This window comes from Aspergillus homomorphus (genome assembly GCF_003184865.1).
Source record: "Aspergillus homomorphus CBS 101889 unplaced genomic scaffold BO97scaffold_9, whole genome shotgun sequence".
Lineage (NCBI taxonomy): Eukaryota > Fungi > Ascomycota > Eurotiomycetes > Eurotiales > Aspergillaceae > Aspergillus > Aspergillus homomorphus.
Window position 1 is genome coordinate 222,470 of NW_020291895.1, and position 18,599 is coordinate 241,068.

The window sequence follows — 18,599 nt, forward strand, 5'->3', positions numbered from 1 at the left end:
ATTCGAGCGAAGAAAATTTCGTCATGTTCTCTATTCCTCGATGAATGCTCCACCATCATCTTCGACACGATACAACCAGCGATAACACACGGTGAAAGTCATGGGGGAAGGGTTTGGAGCGATTGTCGGGGTTTTGGCCCGACCATCGCCATCCGCTGGTTCGGGAAACGAGGCCCATCATTGGAAGAACGGGCGATGGAGCAGCACCGGCACTAAGACGAGAACGGACATTGATATGAGAAACTCCCTCCTGGATGAGTTAGGCTGGAAGGTGTCCCATGCAAATCACATAATCAAGCATCTTCAAACAAGGTTGACCCCAAGTATAAATCAAGCCAATTGCCCATCCAACCGGCAGCCCAGTGGGATGGATTCCGGCCTGCGCACGTGGTTGACACCCCGATCATCCGCGAGTAGAGAACTTATCGCTCCTGGACTGCGCACTACTACCTGGCCCATTGTTAGAATCGCACTCGAAGCCTAGTAGAGTTTAATTGAAACATGAGGAAAATATTCACGACAGATACGATCGTTTCACCCTGCATGGCCCCTCCAAAAGCCGGTGGTCAATCCACCAATAAATAGGAAAGGAACGACTTGCAAGTCTTGCGCCTGCCTTCAGGCGACCCCGAAAAGGTTCAGTAAAAATATACAATCTGAGGTTTCATTGAGATGTATAAGAAATAGAGCACCATCTTGGAACATCCTCGAATCCAGTGATAGGTGCAAGGGAGTAGGTCTTGCGCAGAGACGCTCGCTCGGACATATAGAAAAAAAAAATGGGCCAATGAGTCAACACACACTTATAAAAACAAGGAATGAGATGTGTCTTAAGAAGTATCCAAACAAGAACAGGCAACAGAAAGCCATCAAGACATGAACATAGATTCACAAACCAGATTCGCGCCGAGTGATACAACTCGAAGGGTATCAAAACAAAAAGATCTCTTTTTCTTCTCGCAACGAGCCAAGAAGGCGAGAACCAGACCAGATAATAGCAGAAAGAAAGGACGTTACACCGTGACGGGCCCTATGCCGAGCTAACACGATCATATAGTCGACTCAACACACAGAATGATCACAACAGGATCAAATAATTGGATGGAGCGATACCGGTGTCTCCATTGGCTTTTCTGGCCTGCCACCATCTCCCACTGACGTCAGAGACCTCTAAAATCTCGTGTTTGGTGAAGCTGATTTCATTCGCGTCCTCCGGGTTGGCCTCGTAAGAATAGATTGCCTTTGCGCGGTACGGATACTCGGTTGGTTGCGGAACTTCATCGGGGGGCACACCACTGCCGGGCGGGGCAAGGTTCGTTGCTGACGGGTTGCCGAAGCGGGGCTGCGAGGTGCGGTGTTCAGATCCGGGGGCTCCACCATGGTAGCCCGAGACAGGTGACGAAGTCTCGAAGCCATTGAGCTGAGCTGATGTGTACATCTGGGGCGGCTGGCTCGAGGTTGTTTCGGGCCGGGTTCCAAATGCGGTAGACATAGGTCTGCTGTTGGCGTACGAGCCGGCGCCTTCCTTCTGCAGGGCGAATGAATCGATAAATCCGCGGTGAGACGCCTGGGGGCTCGACCCGAAATAGAAGATCCAAATGATCTATAACCACTGTAAGCATATGACCGTCTCTCAACTTTTGCCGAGTCAACTGTGAGGCAGTTAACGCACAATCACCATGGACAGAAGAATAAATCCTGCGCCCGCAGCTTGCGAGGCTGCATTACTCGAATAAACAAGCGAGTTCACTGAGATCGTGGAGAAGACAAGACCAGCGGATAGATAGCCCACAATCTAGAAGTAATCAGCCTGAGGGCTCCTCGTGAACGCCGTTCAAAGTAGCCATACCGCGATGTTATAGACCACGCCCGTATCCGTCCCAAACACGACGGCCATCCCAGAAATTATGCAAAACCCATAGGCCAAGGCCCACCATGAATAGGTAGGATAGTCGCCATGAATTCCGGTGATAATCGAAGAGATGAACGCGATCAACCATGCTAACTAAGCGATTGAAGTGGTAATTAGCCGGTATCCAGGGGGGAGATAAATCCACGAGGCTGGGACACGTACGACGGAGATGGAAGTAGTAGCGAGTGCGAACGGGTCGCCGAGAATATTGCTGGGTCTGAAGCGCGCCATTTTGCGAGTAGGTTCTGGATATGGGTGTGGTTTGTGAAGCGATAACGAATGGGAGGAATATGCCACCATGAATGTGGTTCCGAGTCGCAAAGGTTTTATATGATGGTCCTTGGAGCGATGATTTGTTGTTCACAAGGCGATACGATGCGACTTATGACCTCACTCTCATTGGTGGTATGCGGCACAGCGACGGCAGGTTCCCTTTGCTTTGATCCGTAACGTGAGAGAAAGTGGAATGCGAACAGGCGAAATGACGATCGTAGATTGTGGCTATGGAAGCACGGATATAGGGATGGGACTACAGCGCAGTCAGCCAAAAGTGTAGAAAGGCGAACGTGAGCGTCCAAAGAAACATGTAAGTCAATCGATCGGCAACGGTCGGCGGAGGACATGATGAGGCACGACCACAACACGAACCATCCGAGCCAAGTCATGCAGAAAGGAAAAAAGAGCAGCCGACATGAGCGTGAAAGGGTTAAAAAAAGATCAAAGGTAAATCATAATTTAACGAGTGCCCGGAAGGGTGATGCATCACATACTTCTGAGACAGACCAAGTGAAATGAGGGTCGAATGATGCGATGCGGCTGGCGATCGGAATAGGAACGCAATTGATACGGACAGTCTTGAGACCGGTGCAGTATTGATCCAAAGAGCGACGTGAGGAAGGGTCCTCAGAAGAGACTGGGGTCGAGGTATTGTTGGAGGAAGTGCAACGAGCACACACCCCTTGCAGAGGCCGAACGAGAAACAGCAGCACCAGGCTGGAGACGAAAGGATAAGGTTGAAACGTTAGTGTCCGAACAGGATGGGACGGACAGGACAAAAAGATAGAAGAGGGCAAGAAAGAGATAAAGAGAGAAAGAGAGAGAGACTGGAATGAGGGGAAATGAAGTCAAACGAATGAAGTTGATAGGGAGGGGAGGGGGAGGGGAATAGACAATCCAAGGAGAGGGAATGTGAGAGAGAGAGAGAGAGAGGTTGAGGAGAGAAAGAGAGGATGAGAAAGAAAGCAGATAGAGTAAGGTTGAAGCCCGGGAACCTGGAGCCGTGGAGAGAAGCTAGAGGTGAAAGTTAGTTAGTTAGTTAGTTAGTCGACTGTTCAGAGTTGGGATGGGACTCGATGGAGACCTGAGGAAAAGGAGAGAGGAAGAGACAAGAGAAGAGAGAGAGAGAGAGAGAGAGAGGCACAGTCAAGACACACTCAGAAACTACCCCGTAAGACATCTACATAACGGACGGACAGACTCCATCCAGGCTCAGGCTGCGTGTTAACAGTTCCATTCTGGTTTAGTTTCCATTAGTACATCTTTTAGTTGTCGTCGTACCTGAACTTCCTGAAGGGACGGGGGCGGCTTTGACTGATGGCGCGGGAGAGAACCAGCCAATGAGAGGTGATGATCTGTCGGACTGGCCCCGTTTCATCACCACCTCAGGCATTTTCAGGCCCCTCATGGCTCCACGCGAAACCCGCAAAGAAAATGAAAAAATAAAAATAAAAATAAAAAAAGACTGACTGCAATTGTACTTTGTACTCTTGTAGGCAGTTTGGCCCCTTCGAGAACGGCTAGTCAAATGCCCGTGACTCGTGCACACACTCGATTTTCACTACTGCTACTATTCTTATGCCTACGTACCAGTGTCCAGTGTCCACTTGGACTGCTAAACTGCTTCATTGTTGACGAAACAATTATAGTAAGCAAGTCCATCGCTGGCATAAGCCAGAACCCGGCCAAACCTGGTACCTGCCCAATCCTAGTCCATGGTTCCATTAATGACTACCACATGATCGTTTCTCTTCTTTCTCAAAACAAAGTATCTAGACTACTTGACCACTGACCAACTTGATAATAAAAGTGGGAGGGGAGGGCAAGATTTGCCATGTCACTTCCCCCGTCCCCTCCTCCCCAAAGTTCCAAAAGTCGATTGGCAATCGAGGCCTGTCAAGAGAGAGGGAGAGGGGGGCAAGTCTGTCAGAAAATGAAAGAGGGCTCCTCCGTAATTGCCCACGCTCCTCAACCCGAAGATCGATGCACATTCCTATATGAAACCTGGGTCCGTCTAATCCCGGTTGGGGGGAAGGGGGAAAAAAAGGGCCCCGGCACGACACACGCAACGCCCATGATGATTGATGATTCTTTGGCGGCTTTTGCCCTTCTCTCGCCTTTTCTTTTTTAGACTAAAGTAGAGTAGCCACGCGAGTGGATTCGGTCGCAAGGCACGGAGGACGTCTGGCCCCTTCGAGGCTGAGGTTTAACCTGTGGCCTGTGGCTTGAGAAACACACTTGAAACACGCACTACCTACTGAGGTACTGTACATATATCCACCTTCCAGATTTTGGTTCGACTCGAAGTTTGGTTTGCATCATCTCCCGGTCATATTTTTAAGATAGAGATGGAATGAGCCGTTCAAACTTTGATTCTACTGTTTGACTGTTTGCATTCAACCTACAGTCATTTGTCAGAACTGACTGCTAATTAACTAATCAATCAGAACCCTACGGAATAATCTGGCCCATCTAGTTTCAATGCCGACATAGTTTGTTTATCGGGTTATACTCAGCTTATCAGTACGAGGACCCCAAGGTGCAAGGCCACAACCAAAGAACTTCGATCCCCTTCAAAGTCCCATGCCCGTATCCGACGCTATGGTTCGTCTCAAGAGCAATATAGCCCAAACATCCCACTCAACGAACCGCGATGCACTGCTGGAAACGGCAAAGTCGGACAATGCAAGGCTGAACCTGCAGACACCCTTCCTATATACCTAGCACAGGGGGATAATCAACAACAGAGAAACGAACACCACCAACCGGAAAAACGGTGGTAAGAAATCGAGAGTAAGACACCGGTTTCCTCCGTAGATCCCCGGGATTCTGCTGCGTTGGCCATAATTAGCCAATGCTTGATGCGAAATGTTACACAGAAACCTGGGAGCTGTCATCACTTTCCGGATGGCCCACCGTCAGCCCTGACTCCTTCAACTTCTGGACAGCTAAGAATCAGAAAGCCTCGGGGAAGACTCGGGGGAGAGGCTAGCAACAGCAGCCACCTGCTTTGCCTTCCAGACCTCTCTCCACTGGTCGGTCTCGTTCCCACTCTTCATGATGCAAGGGTCAGAAGATCTCATGGCAAATAAGAGCTCGTAACCCGTGGGGACCAGGGTAGGCTAAAGGGTCAAGCAAAAAGCAAAGCACATCGAATGCAACAACATTTGGGGCTAGAATTGAAACCCGATCCTCATCCCGAAAGTGAAAAGACTGCAGTGCACGGAAAGTCAATCTAAAAACTTAAGAGACCCCTCTTGCCCCGTCCTTCAATTTCTTCTTCCGATATCCGAATGGAGGGTCGATCCTGATCTCCGTGCTTCGCCGCCGGCTCTTTCGCATTGGGTCCAGGCCCGTTTTCCGGTCTTTGTTGCATGGCGTAGCCTGCAGGCACCAACCCCAAATGCCGCTCGCTGCTTGTTCGCCTCCCAAGATTTGTCGGTCTGTTTCAACGATGCAATGCAGTGCAGGTAGGTAGTGTAGTACAATGCAGTGCAGGCAGCAGGTCCTTCTGGTAGTGATTTAGTAATATGCTTGTGCTTCTATTAACAATAATACCCTTTTAGAATGCTGGAGTTCAGTGCACATCCACATAACCTCACATGATGCTTTGAGACTCTAACTAGCTCGAAAACTCCATCAAGAGTATATAGCAAGGAAAGGAAATGGTTCAAAACAAAAGAACAATGGTATCACAAAAAGCCCACAAGAACGCTAATCAACAAACGCACCACAGTATATTCACAATTCCTTCTCCCTTCTCTCCCGAACCACCTCTTCCCTTCTCACCTCCCTCTCCACATCCTCCAGCCTTCCTTCCCATTCCGCCCAGCATTCGCCGCCGCTGACCAGCGCGACCTCATACCACCGTTGCAACGCCTTCGCCGACCGAACGCGTAACTCCGAGATCTGCCGGGCCTGTTCATCCTGTATCCTGGATAGCTGGTCGAGCCGGGGTTGGAGTTGGATCAGGGACGCCGAGGCCTCCGCGTCGGGGATGGGGAGGTCGTTTAACGAGGAGAGCCGGGAGGCGGTTTCGGGGTACGCGGAGGCGTAGGACAGGACGACTGAGGCCAGGTTCTGCGTGGTCAGATTCTCTGGGAGGGAGCCGGGGGGAGCTGGGTGAAAGAGTTCAGGGAAGCGGGCATCTGGAGTAGTATGTAATGTTAGTGAGGCGGGTTTCGTTTATGCTATTGGCGCGGGGGGTATGGCTTGGAGGTGTGAGGTAGAAGAGGAAGAAGAGGTTTTCGACATACGTAAGCTAAGAACGTCCCTGACGGCAGGGGTGGTCCGACTCAGCTGTTCGAGGTCCTTTTCGAGGCGAAGAAGCCGACTGGAAATGCTGTCGCTTAGAGAGGCCGGCTTTGCGGGCGGCGTTGGTTCGCCGGTCCAGTTGGCGTCGCCGGTGAGCAGGTATGTGAGGCGTCGGAGGCGAGTCTCCAGGAGCTCAATGGTGGCGCTAGCCACTGTGTCATTATCGAGAGTCATGAGGCAGGGTTTGTTGAAGGTTGGTGACGCGACTTGTGGTTGATATCTCCGGGGTGGTTTGGGGAAAAGAGAGCGGACTCAGCGGAGTGCAAACCGGACATACAATAGAATAGGCACGTGGAGAAGCTCAAACAAATGGTCCCGCCATTGGTTGATCTGATTCGTACGGCTGGGTGTCCGCTCTCGGTTTTAGTTAGACTACAAGCTCTATGAAATAAGTTTACCTAGATCGAAGTATGTCATATCATATGTGTACCCATAATTACAAGTTGGGGTATTTCGTCCTCACGTCGCCTTGTCGTCGACCGCATCCCACATTTCGGCATCCGAGGGAGGTTGCACAGGACCAGCTGTGCTGCTACGGCTCAGCAATGGTCGCCCATCTCTCTCTTGCATCTCCTGGCCCGGCCCCTCTGTCTCATTGAAAGAGGGTACCTGGTAGTCGAAGACGTTGACATTCTGCGTCGAATAGCCCTGCTCGGGGTTTGGCGATGGCTGCCCATAGGTGTCAGCGATGCCTGTATCTCTGTATGTCTTTGTTTTAGTAAAACTCACAAGAGTGCCAGATGAATGATGCTGGGTCTCTGGCTGATTTTGTACCACTTCCGCGTCCTGGAGCTCTGACTCAAATGCTTCATTATCCCGCCTCACGAATTCCTAAACCATTGTTAACCGCGAACTTTTCCATTGCTGGGGGCACGTTCTTACCTGTAATCCAGCAGGAACTGGTTCCTCTCGGATACTCATTGCATTATTGTTGGCATAGATAAGCAGAACCTGGTTCGACTCTTCGCAAGCTGCTTTGAGCACCTGGGCCTCGTCAACTTTGCGCGCGGTGTATCCGATAATATCCGACTGGTCAGAGTCATTTTTGTCTCGTCCTAGCGACTCCGCCTTACGAATGGCCGCATCCTCAGTAGAGAAGCTGAATCGCCACCATTGATATTCTCCTGTGGTGGTATGTTCATTGTTTTCTGACCCGCTCTGATCACGGCGTCTGAGGACGTAGGCCACATGGGGCTCAGTGCACACACCACGCAAAGTGTATTTATAGTGTGGCTCTGCATCGGGCGAAGCTTCTGTGAGTATTTTGGAATAATCCCGCAGGCTGTCTTTAATATTTTGTCTTTTGTCCTCCAGCCCTGCACATCATTATTAGCACCAATGCCAAACAGATAAGTAACTTGTAGATCTACCTTTCAGCTGCTTCTCTATCCTGGCCGACATTGCTCTTAATTCATTCGCTACATCTTCAATAGCCATGTCAGCTGGAGCTGAATCAGCGAACTTCGTGGTTATAGCAGAGGCTGCTTTTTCGAGGACGTCTCTTGAGGTCATGCCTGTCTGGGCGGTCAATTTAGATTGCGAGCAGCGCTTGATGGCCCTGTCTAGTTTGTCGATCTTCTCATAAGCTTGGAGTCGCCGTGTGCGAAAATCGCGGGCAACCTCTCTGCTTTGTGCCAGGTACCGGTCTGCATAAAACACAGAGGGGATGATCACGTCAACGGGCTTCTGTGAGCCTCCGAGCTTCATAACGAGTACCTCAGCCACATTTTCAAGCCAAATGTCAGCGAGCGGCTGATCTAATCTATCGCACCACAAGGCGCGATCAAGAACGTCATAGAGTGTCTGGCCAGGGTCGTGTTCCACAAAAGGTTCAAGTACGAGAAACTCCTTCTGGTCCATGTTGTCTTCTTCTGTCAGCGGTTCTCTGTAGCCAGTCGACGAGAATATGGTCCCCAGCTGATTTCCTGGATCCGCGCGGACTGCTGCTTCTTGCCATGCCTCCAAGAACCTAGGAACGGCACTTTCGCGATCGTACTGGGAAATGCATTTCAAACCCGCCAACGCATCGGGACTTCCAAAAGCACGCGTCGTGCTATCCAAGAATGCCACGAGCCTCTGAGCTTCGTAAATGATATCATCCCAGTCGGTATCGCCTTCCTGCGCATCTACCATGGTTACTATTTTGGGTAGATTGATCGGCTGCCCATTCCACCATTGAGGATCGTGGCCATAGTTGGGTAGAGATCGATTTCGCAGGAGAAGAGCCTCCCTTGCGAGAGGGATCGATTGAAGTATTGTCAACAATCCGCCTAAATATGTGCTCTCCTGAGACGGGCGAATGAAAGCCGGCTCATCTTCTCGTCGTTTGCGGTCAGCAGGGTCAGGGCTGATGATAATCTCATGAGCGCTGGAGTTGAAAAGCGTCATCGCCCAGGCGCCTTCGTCATAGTGATCACGGGTTGCCCGATTGAAGCTCGAATTCCCCGCTTTCGTGACACCTGTCTCCTGTTGCCCAAGGTTTTGACTCAAGGACATGGCGACCGCTTGTTGTAGCTCACGTTCTTCCTGCTCGGCCAGCGACAGTCCTTTACCATTATCGGCTAACGAATCCAGTCAGCTCGACACCGCACGAAAAGGACCGTGTCCTCTCCATCCAGGCAGGAGACTCTCACCAGCATTATTTTGTGTAGATGCAGGGCCGCTCGATGATCTCAGGTTCAGTGTTGAGGGTGGTCGGGATGGGGGAGGACGGGATGGAGGACCGGCAGCAGGGCCATACGTCGACTCGACGTGCTCGATTTGAAACGCTTCAAGAACAAAAACATCAGTACACGAGTTCGACCTTGGGGGAGAAAGAGGCTCACCAGACATGTCGGGGTCATCTTGATATTGAGTGCCCTAGATCGCGAGGATTTTGAAGTCAGTCCATATTCCTAGTGTCCAGGCGCAACTGCGGTTCATCACCTGCGTCAGAGGGCCGGTCGGGTCTTCAAAATAGGCGTTGATCGCTTGATTTGAGTTGAAATTGTTAGCCTGCACAAGAGCTCTAGTTAGCTGTGAGCATATGATAGAGGCGCGGGTACAGACTTTCAAGAAGCTGATGGCTTGTTCGCGCGACGAGCTGGTGAAGTTCACGAAGTTCGCAATCTCCTCCTCTGTCGGTTCGGCGGCCATCCCGAGGTCCCGGTTGACGACGACGACACAAAATCCAATCTAGGTTGGCAGTAGAGCTGAAACTCTAAGCAATTGACGCGATGTGAGGGCTAGATTGAGCCGGACCTCAAGACAAGCAAGGGTATTGCTCACGGTGGAGAGAGAAGCTGTCCTGGGGTGAGGGGAGGGGAGATCATTCACGCGGCCATCGGAGCTTCCCCCACTTACACTTGACGGCGGCGGCGGCGGCGCCAAGCTTCGGCTGGGCTCATGTTCAGAACAGGTATGCTAGTGGGATAGAGCAAGTCATTCCAAAATTCGGCTCTTTTGGTTTTTCGGGAGCTACTGGAAGGACTGCAAGTTTTGAAGAAAAGGAATCATGTATTTATAGCCTTTGACACCTTTCTGGAGAGGTTGTTTTAGTCAGTTTATATATAATATGAACAGCATAATTTGAGGCCATGAGTTTCCTTCTTGTTCTTGGGGAGATGTGAAACAAGTAATCAAGGTGTTGGCTTTTCTTCCCAAGTAACACCATCGAGGAACACCACAGCTCCATATATGTTGATTGCAGCTTTCCGAGTTGCATGTTGACAGTCATATATGTGTATATAGATAAGGTGAAGAGGGCTTAGCTCCACGGAGAAACGAGGTTCCGGAGATGCTTCCAAAGTTACCATACCGTACGTATCCTCTCTTTGAGTCTACCTACTGTCATTCATTATCACCAATCACCCATTGCTCGCTCCGCTGTATACTTCCTTACCTCGAGATTTCCCCCCCTCTTTCTGACCGTGTCGCTCATAATCTGACTTCTCCAGACTGCAGAGGGTTACATTCCTGCTGATCAACTGCTTCCTGACTCGACTCATCACTTCTGCCCACCAACCTCCAGTGACGCAGAAATCCAAAGAGCTCGCTCGATTTTACCTACCATTTCCGCCCCTCCTTCCGCCCCGCCGAGGAACAACGGCCAACTGGTGAACAGCTCGCTGCTATTCTTGTCCGTCCTCGACCTCTCTTGTCGCCCGCCCAACCCATCCCAACTCCACTTGAGCCAGATTGTGGGGGAGTGCAACCCGTCTACCATCGCTATCCTACCAGTCCTTATTGGCTTCTGCAAAACTTACCAAGGAGAACTGTTCCTCCTTCGTAACAGAAACTCGGAAGCTCCCCTCTTTCTATTTCTCCGCTCCAAAATCCATCACGTCACGTTGTCCTTCATCCCACACCCTCCCCCGAACTCGCTGAACCGACGTCGGCTCTAATTCCCTCCCCCCCAAAAGGGTCACAATGGCTGCCGCCTTTGACGACGAAGACCTCTCAGTCTCTCTCCATCCTCTCGAAGCCGATCGCCCTCGTGACCGTCGTCCCAGCGCTTCCAATCCTCCTCCCCCCAATCCCAATTTCCCTGCCATGGCGATGCCTCCGCCATCCCGCCCGATCGGAAAAGGCGGCGAGGCCTCGATGCAATCTCCGGCCACCACCAGAGACATGCAGCGCCTCGATCAGTATCAGACAGTGAAGATACTTGGGGAGGGTTCATTCGGAAAGGTGAAGCTGGCGATCCACCAACCAAGTGGTCGGCAGGTCGCCCTCAAAATCATCTCCCGTCGCAAATTGTTGTCTCGGGACATGGTCGGTCGTGTCGAGCGTGAGATTCAGTATCTGCAATTGTTGCGACACCCTCACATCATCAAACTGTACGGATTCCTGTCACCTCTTCAGGAAATGATGCAATTGAAATAATCAGCTAATGAGAACCTCAATCCGATAGATACACCGTCATCGCAACGAAAACCGACATTGTTATGGTCCTAGAGTATGCCGAACGAGAATTGTTTGACTATCTGGTGAAGCGGGGTCGGTGCAATGATGCCGAAGCTCGCAAATTCTTCCAGCAGATCATCTGTGCAGTGGAGTACTGCCATCGTCACAAGATTGTCCATCGTGATCTGAAACCGGAGAACCTGCTTATTGACCGGGAGAAGAACGTCAAGATCGCTGATTTCGGCCTGAGCAACATCATGACGGATGGAAACTTCCTCAAAACCAGCTGCGGTAGTCCTAATTATGCAGCACCGGAGGTCATTTCGGGAAAGCTTTACGCAGGGCCTGAAGTCGACGTATGGAGCTGCGGTGTCATCCTTTACGTATTGTTGGTGGGCAGACTTCCCTTTGATGATGACTATATCCCGGCCCTCTTCAAGAAGATTGCTGCGGGGAACTTCCACATGCCTGCCTACATATCCTCCGGCGCTGCTCGGTTAATCCGGTCCATGTTGCAGGTTCATCCAGTTCACCGCATCACCATTCCGGAAATCCGTCAGGATCCCTGGTTCCTACAAGAATTACCAAAGTATTTACAACCTCCTCCGGACGAGTTCATCGCTACTGGCGTGGACCCAAACAAGGCTATAGATCCACGCAAGCTGGTGCCGGGAAAACCGCTATCTGTGCAGCATAAGATCCACCAGGTTGCTATTTCCAAGTTGGAACGGAGCATGGGATATACGCGCGAGGACATTGAAGATGCTCTGAGAAATCCTGAACCAAGCGCCATCAAAGATGCTTTTTTTATCATTATGGAGAACGAGATGATGCAGACGAATTGTAAGTTGAGCCCAAATTGCTAAGCCATGACCTATGGTCTGCTTCGGCATTTGTGCTAACCTTTTCACACAGCACCTACCGAGGACAATCTCATGGGCCCTCCTGTCGCTCCCTCCCCGCCTGCCGATCGACACCCTCAGGTTTCAGCAGCGGCTGGCCGACCGACTGTCCCGCCAAGCCACGGAACCCCACCGGGCCCCCCTACAAGGCCGCGGAGTGGCTCGCAGCGTCAGCCATCTCAATTGTCTCAGCAGAGCAATGCAGACGAACTCGATGCGCCCCGAGTCAGCCATGTTCGAATTCTGCCGACAAGTGTACCCTTCGTGCATGACCAACTCATGGAACAGCGGGAACGCGAGCAGAGAGAACGTGCTGCGGAGCGGTCATCCGAGGAACAGGCATTAGGTGGTCCAGAGTCCGAGGACGACTTAAACCGAAACGGTCAGCCGGGACGCTCGCTGGAGGAGCAAGAGGCAACTGCAAGAGCCCTGAAGCCTCATTCCCGCAGCATTATCGACCTCGAAAAGCTGCGCCTCCAACCACCTGAAGGCCGAAGCGCCCCGCACCAGCCCAAGCGGTCACGAAAGTGGCAATTTGGTATTCGCTCCCGAAATCAACCCTACGAGGCAATGCTCTACCTATATAAAGCCATTTCGGCTCAGGGAGGAATCTGGGAAATTGCACCCACCGGAGCAGGTAAGTTTGATGCCTGAGCTATTTGAGGTCCAGAGCTAACAGTATTTTAGACAGCTTGCAAATAGGGGAGCAATGCCCGGACCAGCCTATGCCACTCCAAAGCAAGTATCCAGATTTACCGTCAGACTACTATATTCCCAAGGATCCCTGGTTTATCAGAGCGCGTCTCCTGAAGGAGGGAGTCAAGGCACCGGGCCAGTCCGCCAGTGTGCATAGCAGTCGAAGCGATCTGAATCTGGAGGACCTGCGGCGACGGTTCAACCTGTCGAGTGGACCATTCTCGGCTGATGATAAGAGCCTTACGCCGGAGCATGCGAGCATTTCGAACCCTTCTTCGGCGACCCAAACTCACACAATCTCCCGGATCTCGTACGGAGTGTGGGTTTTCGTCGATATCCAGCTGTATCAGCTGGAAGAGAACAACTACATGGTGGACTTCAAATGCGATGGGTACCAGAACGTGATTCGTGGCGAAGGCGACAGCGATTGGCACCCCATCAGCAAACGGTTCCGGAACAAGGAAAAGGAGGTAACCAGTCCTTATCCATTCCTGGACGTGGCCTCGGATCTTGTGGCTCAACTAGCGACTGCTAGTTGATAGTGCAACGTTTGATTGATTCAACGGCGTCAAGGGGCTTTCGGAGCATATTGTGGGTGGCATTTGGCGTTTTTATGTTTGTCGTTGTATTCAGCTTGATGCTGAATTGCTCTATTGCATGAAATCTATATGATCTACTAGCGCTGCATGGATTCCGTCTTCGTTTGCATGTTTTCCTCCCCCAGTGTATCGAGAAACGTGTACCAATTGTTGAGTAATGGGTGGAGGCCATGTTTGGAATCGAGATTGACGAGTTTTAAGCAACAATCGAATAAGGATCGGATATCTGGCCCGGCAGGCTTCGGGATGATGTGGAGACAGACTAACCTCCGCATCTCGGCCTCTACTTCCGCTTTGGCTCTGCTTCTCCCGCAGACAAACCACCATCTCTCCTCTCTCACTCTCGCCCAGTCAATGGATCGACCCAAGAAATTCAAGTGTCGGCAATGCAATATATCATACACAAAGCTTGAACACCTGACAGTGAGCATACTTGCTTCTCCCACATGATTGGTTTGACATTCTATAGAGACACGAGAGAACCCGCAAGTGCAACGCGAGCGATTTGCGATTGAGCCCATACTAACACCTTCTCAGACTTCAACTCCAGACCGTTTTAATGTGACGAGTGTGCAAGAAGTTCTGGGAGAGGTGACGTCCTTGGACGACACAAACGACTTCATGCTCGTTCCCGGGATGAGGCCACCCAGCTATTAGGTAGCCATGGCGATGAGGTTCAGCAGACATGTTCCGACCCCTCGACTCAAAATATTCTCGATATGGCTCCGTTTGAGGCACCTCTCCCAACAATCACGAACTACTAGACTACAAAAATCTACTAGACTGGTTTATCCCCGACTCCTGGGGTTCGTCGACCGTTTCGCTCCCATTGTTAGAGGCTCTAGACTCAACCCAGCTGCAGCCATTTCGTGGGCTAGGAGCCCTGCCCCTTGGATGAAGCGACAGGAGGACAAGAAGCCGGAGCTGGTAAATCAGTCATGCAGCAAAGCTATCGACCCATCGAGGACCTGTCCAAACGACTGATTGCCGAACTGCACAGCTCGGGCATCACATCCAGCTTCCTAGATGCCTGTTTCCAAGAGTTCTTCGACCGCATCTCTCCCTGCTTCCCAGTCATTCACAAACCTACCTCGTATCTCGTGAGACCAACCCGCCGCTTCTCCTCAAAATGGTCGCCCTTGGCTCTCTATTCGTGTGTCTCTCCGACGCCGTACGCAAAGGCTAGATGCTCTGGCGTCTCGGCCACTCGGCCGTAGCTACCTCCTGGCAGACCCTCATCACCCACCGCGGCCCGCGCGACGCCTGTGACGGGGTCCAACTGGTGCTCACGGCGCTCCGAGGGCAGCTCTTCGCGCTCCTATCGAGCGACGAAAGCATCCGGGCGACCGCCTTCGTCTGGCACGGGCTGGGCTTCTACTGGGCGCGCACGTGCGGGATGTACACCGTCGGCGAGCTCAGCATTCCAGGTCCTTCACAGGAACTTCAAGCCCACTGGCACCGGTGGAGGACCCTCGAGACCCAGAAACGGGCCATCCTAGGCCACTACGTCCTCGACGGACTGATATCGCAGACCTCGGGCTCCCCGACCTCCGCGCGCCATCTCATCAGCTCCCTACCAACAGCCAGCTCAGACGCTGCCTTCCAAGCTACCACGGCAGACGAGTGGCTCAAGCACATGCAACAACCACTAGCCTATCTTCCCAGTGTCCTTTTCAGCGAAGTCTACGTCTCCATCTTCTCGCCTACATACCGAACCTACCCACTCAACCTCTCCAGCTTCTCAATCTTCGTAGTCATCGAAGGCCTATAAAGTCTGGTATCCGACCTCCACGAAATCAAAGGAGACAAGCCAGCCTACGTTGCCATCAAGGCTCGTCGCAGATCATCCGCGCATTGCTGAATCTCCACGACGTGCACCTCCACCACCACCCGGCGGCACCTTCCCCCTCCCCCTCCACTGCACCACTGAACCGAACCGCCCCCCTCCAACTCCAACTCCTCCTAAGATGGCACACCGTCTAACTCGACCTCACCACCCCAACAACAACCCTCGACAAATCCCTGTGTCAGCGCTATCCCCACCTCCCGCGCGTCATCGGCGACCGCCTCCCCAAGGGCGCAGCCCCAGGTACAACCCCAACCCCAACCCCAACATTCCGCTCCCTTCTCCACGCCCTAAGAATAACCCGCCTTCTCAACCAGCCCCCCCTCCACGAAGCCCGCGCCCCATACATCCCCTCCGCCATCCTCGCCGCGGCAGTAACGCTAGCTTGATGGTGTCTCTCGGGCCGGAAACAGAGGGTTTTGTGGTGGACGAGCGAGATCTACAGTGTAGACGGGACTGGGGGCCTGTTTGGGACGTGTACCCCCCTTCCTCCTTGTCCACATCAGGACGATGATGGGCCTGTGTCTGCGTCCGTGTCCGGGGAAGGTCAATCTGGATGTTCGTGTCAATGACGCGCTGGGAAAGATACAGTGACTGAGGGGTACGAAGGTGAGGGTGGGAGTGGAGATGAATGCATGGCTGAAGAGGAGCGGGCGGAAACCGAGCACCGATTTCTACGTGAGCATGACGCTGAGCATCATGACGACTCCGGTGGTGTGGCGGTGAATCTGCTGCAGGAGTTGAGTTTCCTGGGGATTTGTCTGGAGACGGTTGTGGCGCGGTGGAGAATCTGCGGGGTGATGGCGGAGATGGTGAGAGGGTTGGTGGATCGTGTTGATTGAAGTGCTCACTAGGTAGACCATTGACATTGAGAAGGGTGCTCGGTGCACTAAGAGGCGGGGTGTGGGCTTGATGCATACGATACGCTCAAATCATCCATCTACAAGCAGCATGGACATTACAAGCGGGGTTATAGTCTGCATCACTATCGTCGCACAGCCATTGACCGCTCATTCAATGTAGTATTCATATACGCATTATATAATATACTAACATAACACAAATCAAAAATACTTGGCTGTCCGCTTGCGGATCCACGGTCCAGCAAAATACAACGGTAACCCCAGCGCCAGCACCGCCCACTCAATGGCCGCGAACTCGTAGAACATCTTCGCCAGCCCCTGCTGCATCATCCAGTCCACAGACCCTTTGCTCAGCCCGAAGGCCACGACGTTCTTGCTCACGTTGACCAGCACGAGAGCCTCGCCGCTGGCGTGCGGGTATGAGTCGACGACGTAGGAGAGCATCACCGAAGGGACGAGGGTGAGGCCGGCGGCGCACATGGCGGAGCCGAGGGCGGGGAGGGCGTAGTGCATCTGGTGGGCGGTGGTGTAGCCGAAGACGACCAAGCCGACAGGGGCAATGCAGAAGGGGACGATCAGGGCGGGGATACGGTGCTCGGGCTTGTGGACGTTGTTGTTGCGGCGGCGGAGGAACTGAGACAGCGCATCGGTCAGCGGCCCGGCGACGGGCGCGACGACAATGATGCCGATGAAACTGCCCAGGGTCCAGAGGCCGAGGGCGCCGGAGGAGAAAAGGTAGGGCGGGGCGCTGAAGATGGAGGAGGCGAGGGTCGAGATGGAGACCACGCTGTTGTTGATGAGTATGAGATTTAGTGGTTGCCTGTCACGGTCACATAGTAGAGAACGAAGAGATTACTCACGCGCCTAACACGACCCCATACATCATCGAAGCCAGCAATACTCCTGGAAGTAGCAACATCGGTATCGGCAGCCAGGCTGCATACCCCAGGAACTTGAACACCCCTTTCGTCTTGGCTTCCGTCGACAGGCCGACCTGGAAGAGGCCTTTCCAATAGTCGCCGTAGGAGAATTGTTGAGCGCGGGATTGGGGTGTGAGCCTCGGTAGACTCTCGATGTGGCTGTGAACGGTGTCGTTTTTCTCTTCGAACTCATCCTCTTGCTCATCCTCGGGATCGGGCTCGTACATCGTTTCTGGAAGGAAGAAGAAGGTCGTGACCATGTTGACGGCCGCCACGATCAGACACACGATGAAGAACCAGCGCCAGCCGCGGGCCGCAACAAGGTATCCGGCAATCACAGGACCGACCTGGGAGCCTGCGGAGAGGAAAAGAGCGTACATCGCCATCGCACTCGAGTAGTTGCGCTCGTGAAACAAGTCTATGTTGGTCAGCAATCCCATCCTGAGACCGTTCATCAAAGCGAGACAGATAGAGCATACCGGCAAGAATACTGGGACCCAATGATTCGATCGAGCCATATCCTGTGTCTGATGTCAGTGATCGCATGGCCAGCGCCATAAGAATGCCTTACCAAAACTGGCGAACACTCTAGCACCCATCAAACTGTTGTAATCCTGCGCTACCACCGTCCAGATGATCCCCGCCACAAACATTGCCATGGAGATAAGCACTATGGGCCGCTTGCCAAAGGTCAAAGCCAGTGGCATCCAGAAGAGGTTGGCAAGGCCCATGCTGAGGACGGACCATGATATGAGATCGGCAAGCTTCTGATAGCTGACGTGTAGATCCATGGCCAGTGACTCGAACCCTGTAGCTATGCCAGACTACCCCCAATATCAGGATCTTGCCATCAACATATCAGCTCAAGGAAAGCCATACCGAGTACATATTCCCCATAAAGACAAAGACATTGACCGTCAGGAGGGCTGCATATCGGACTCGACGCGGGTAAAGCTATGACAAGAGACGCATGTTAGTTAGCCCCAACCACACCGCAGCCTCTCTTACCCCCCTTGAGTCACCAACCTTTGGATCGAATTTCGTTACCATGGTGGCGTATGTGTCTTCCAAAGCGCCTTAGTCGACCAAGTATGAGTTCAGAGCAAGGGTCCAAGGCCTCGGGCTGCAGGGGAATATCGAGAGACTTATAGCCCGGCCCTGGGGATCTACCCCATGGGGAAACCCGCACTATACCTCGCGTAGGTGCCTAGCCCTCGGTTACCAGCAGCGAACCCAGAACCCGGATTGTCTCAACATGCCCTTGAAGCTCGTGATTCGTGCGCGGGATGTGGCGCTCGGCTTAACCGACCAGGTCGGCTCCACCTGATATCTCGAAGACGGATTCAGGTAAGATTATCCCACACCACCGCGAGTCTACCAATGACGA

The 18,599-nt window shown here is 52.6% G+C and overlaps 6 protein-coding genes across 6 annotated transcripts; 2 read left to right on the forward strand and 4 right to left on the reverse strand.

The window, feature by feature from the left end:
• Nucleotides 1-1,078: 1,078 nt before the first annotated feature.
• Nucleotides 1,079-2,212, reverse strand: sho1 (osmosensor SHO1; the record flags this gene model as incomplete). The annotated part of the gene is made up of 4 exons (XM_025691624.1): nucleotides 1,079-1,603; nucleotides 1,673-1,795; nucleotides 1,850-2,005; nucleotides 2,075-2,212. 4 exons carry the CDS (start codon nucleotides 2,210-2,212, stop codon nucleotides 1,079-1,081), a joined length of 942 nt encoding a protein of 313 aa, XP_025553423.1.
• A 3,717-nt stretch (nucleotides 2,213-5,929) lies between these two features.
• On the reverse strand, nucleotides 5,930-8,998 carry BO97DRAFT_341019 (uncharacterized protein; the record flags this gene model as incomplete). The annotated part of the gene is made up of 6 exons (XM_025691621.1): nucleotides 5,930-6,336; nucleotides 6,445-6,722; nucleotides 6,966-7,210; nucleotides 7,277-7,333; nucleotides 7,385-7,818; nucleotides 7,873-8,998. The coding sequence occupies 6 exons, from the start codon at nucleotides 8,996-8,998 to the stop codon at nucleotides 5,930-5,932; spliced, it is 2,547 nt and encodes an 848-aa protein (XP_025553424.1).
• A 1,907-nt stretch (nucleotides 8,999-10,905) lies between these two features.
• BO97DRAFT_386784 (carbon catabolite derepressing protein kinase Snf1) lies at nucleotides 10,906-13,819 on the forward strand. Its single transcript, XM_025693551.1, has 4 exons — nucleotides 10,906-11,319; nucleotides 11,394-12,229; nucleotides 12,302-12,925; nucleotides 12,976-13,819. The coding sequence occupies exons 1-4, from the start codon at nucleotides 10,910-10,912 to the stop codon at nucleotides 13,521-13,523; spliced, it is 2,418 nt and encodes an 805-aa protein (XP_025553425.1). The 5' UTR covers nucleotides 10,906-10,909; the 3' UTR covers nucleotides 13,524-13,819.
• An 854-nt stretch (nucleotides 13,820-14,673) lies between these two features.
• On the forward strand, nucleotides 14,674-15,354 carry BO97DRAFT_476638 (uncharacterized protein; the record flags this gene model as incomplete). The annotated part of the gene is made up of 2 exons (XM_025700494.1): nucleotides 14,674-14,754; nucleotides 14,815-15,354. Exons 1-2 carry the CDS (start codon nucleotides 14,713-14,715, stop codon nucleotides 15,352-15,354), a joined length of 582 nt encoding a protein of 193 aa, XP_025553426.1. The 5' UTR covers nucleotides 14,674-14,712.
• A 192-nt stretch (nucleotides 15,355-15,546) lies between these two features.
• BO97DRAFT_281787 (uncharacterized protein) lies at nucleotides 15,547-16,495 on the reverse strand. Its single transcript, XM_025691075.1, has one exon. It carries the CDS (start codon nucleotides 16,345-16,347, stop codon nucleotides 15,739-15,741), a length of 609 nt encoding a protein of 202 aa, XP_025553427.1. The 5' UTR covers nucleotides 16,348-16,495; the 3' UTR covers nucleotides 15,547-15,738.
• BO97DRAFT_469146 (putative MFS transporter) lies at nucleotides 16,494-18,262 on the reverse strand (the record flags this gene model as incomplete). The annotated part of the gene is made up of 6 exons (XM_025699817.1): nucleotides 16,494-17,079; nucleotides 17,153-17,630; nucleotides 17,692-17,733; nucleotides 17,784-18,036; nucleotides 18,092-18,166; nucleotides 18,239-18,262. The coding sequence occupies 6 exons, from the start codon at nucleotides 18,260-18,262 to the stop codon at nucleotides 16,494-16,496; spliced, it is 1,458 nt and encodes a 485-aa protein (XP_025553428.1).
• Between the last annotated feature and the right edge of the window lie 337 nt (nucleotides 18,263-18,599).

Bases quoted from the DNA above. Each gene is read 5' to 3' on its own strand.
- BO97DRAFT_386784 (XM_025693551.1), top strand. From the start codon at position 10,910: ATGGCTGCCGCCTTTGACGACGAAGACCTCTCAGTCTCTCTCCATCCT. The intron at 11,320-11,393 runs GTACGGATTCCT...TCAATCCGATAG, and splicing joins CACCCTCACATCATCAAACT to ATACACCGTCATCGCAACGA. The intron at 12,926-12,975 runs GTAAGTTTGATG...ACAGTATTTTAG, and splicing joins AATTGCACCCACCGGAGCAG to ACAGCTTGCAAATAGGGGAG.
- BO97DRAFT_281787 (XM_025691075.1), bottom strand. From the start codon at position 16,347: ATGCATCAAGCCCACACCCCGCCTCTTAGTGCACCGAGCACCCTTCTC.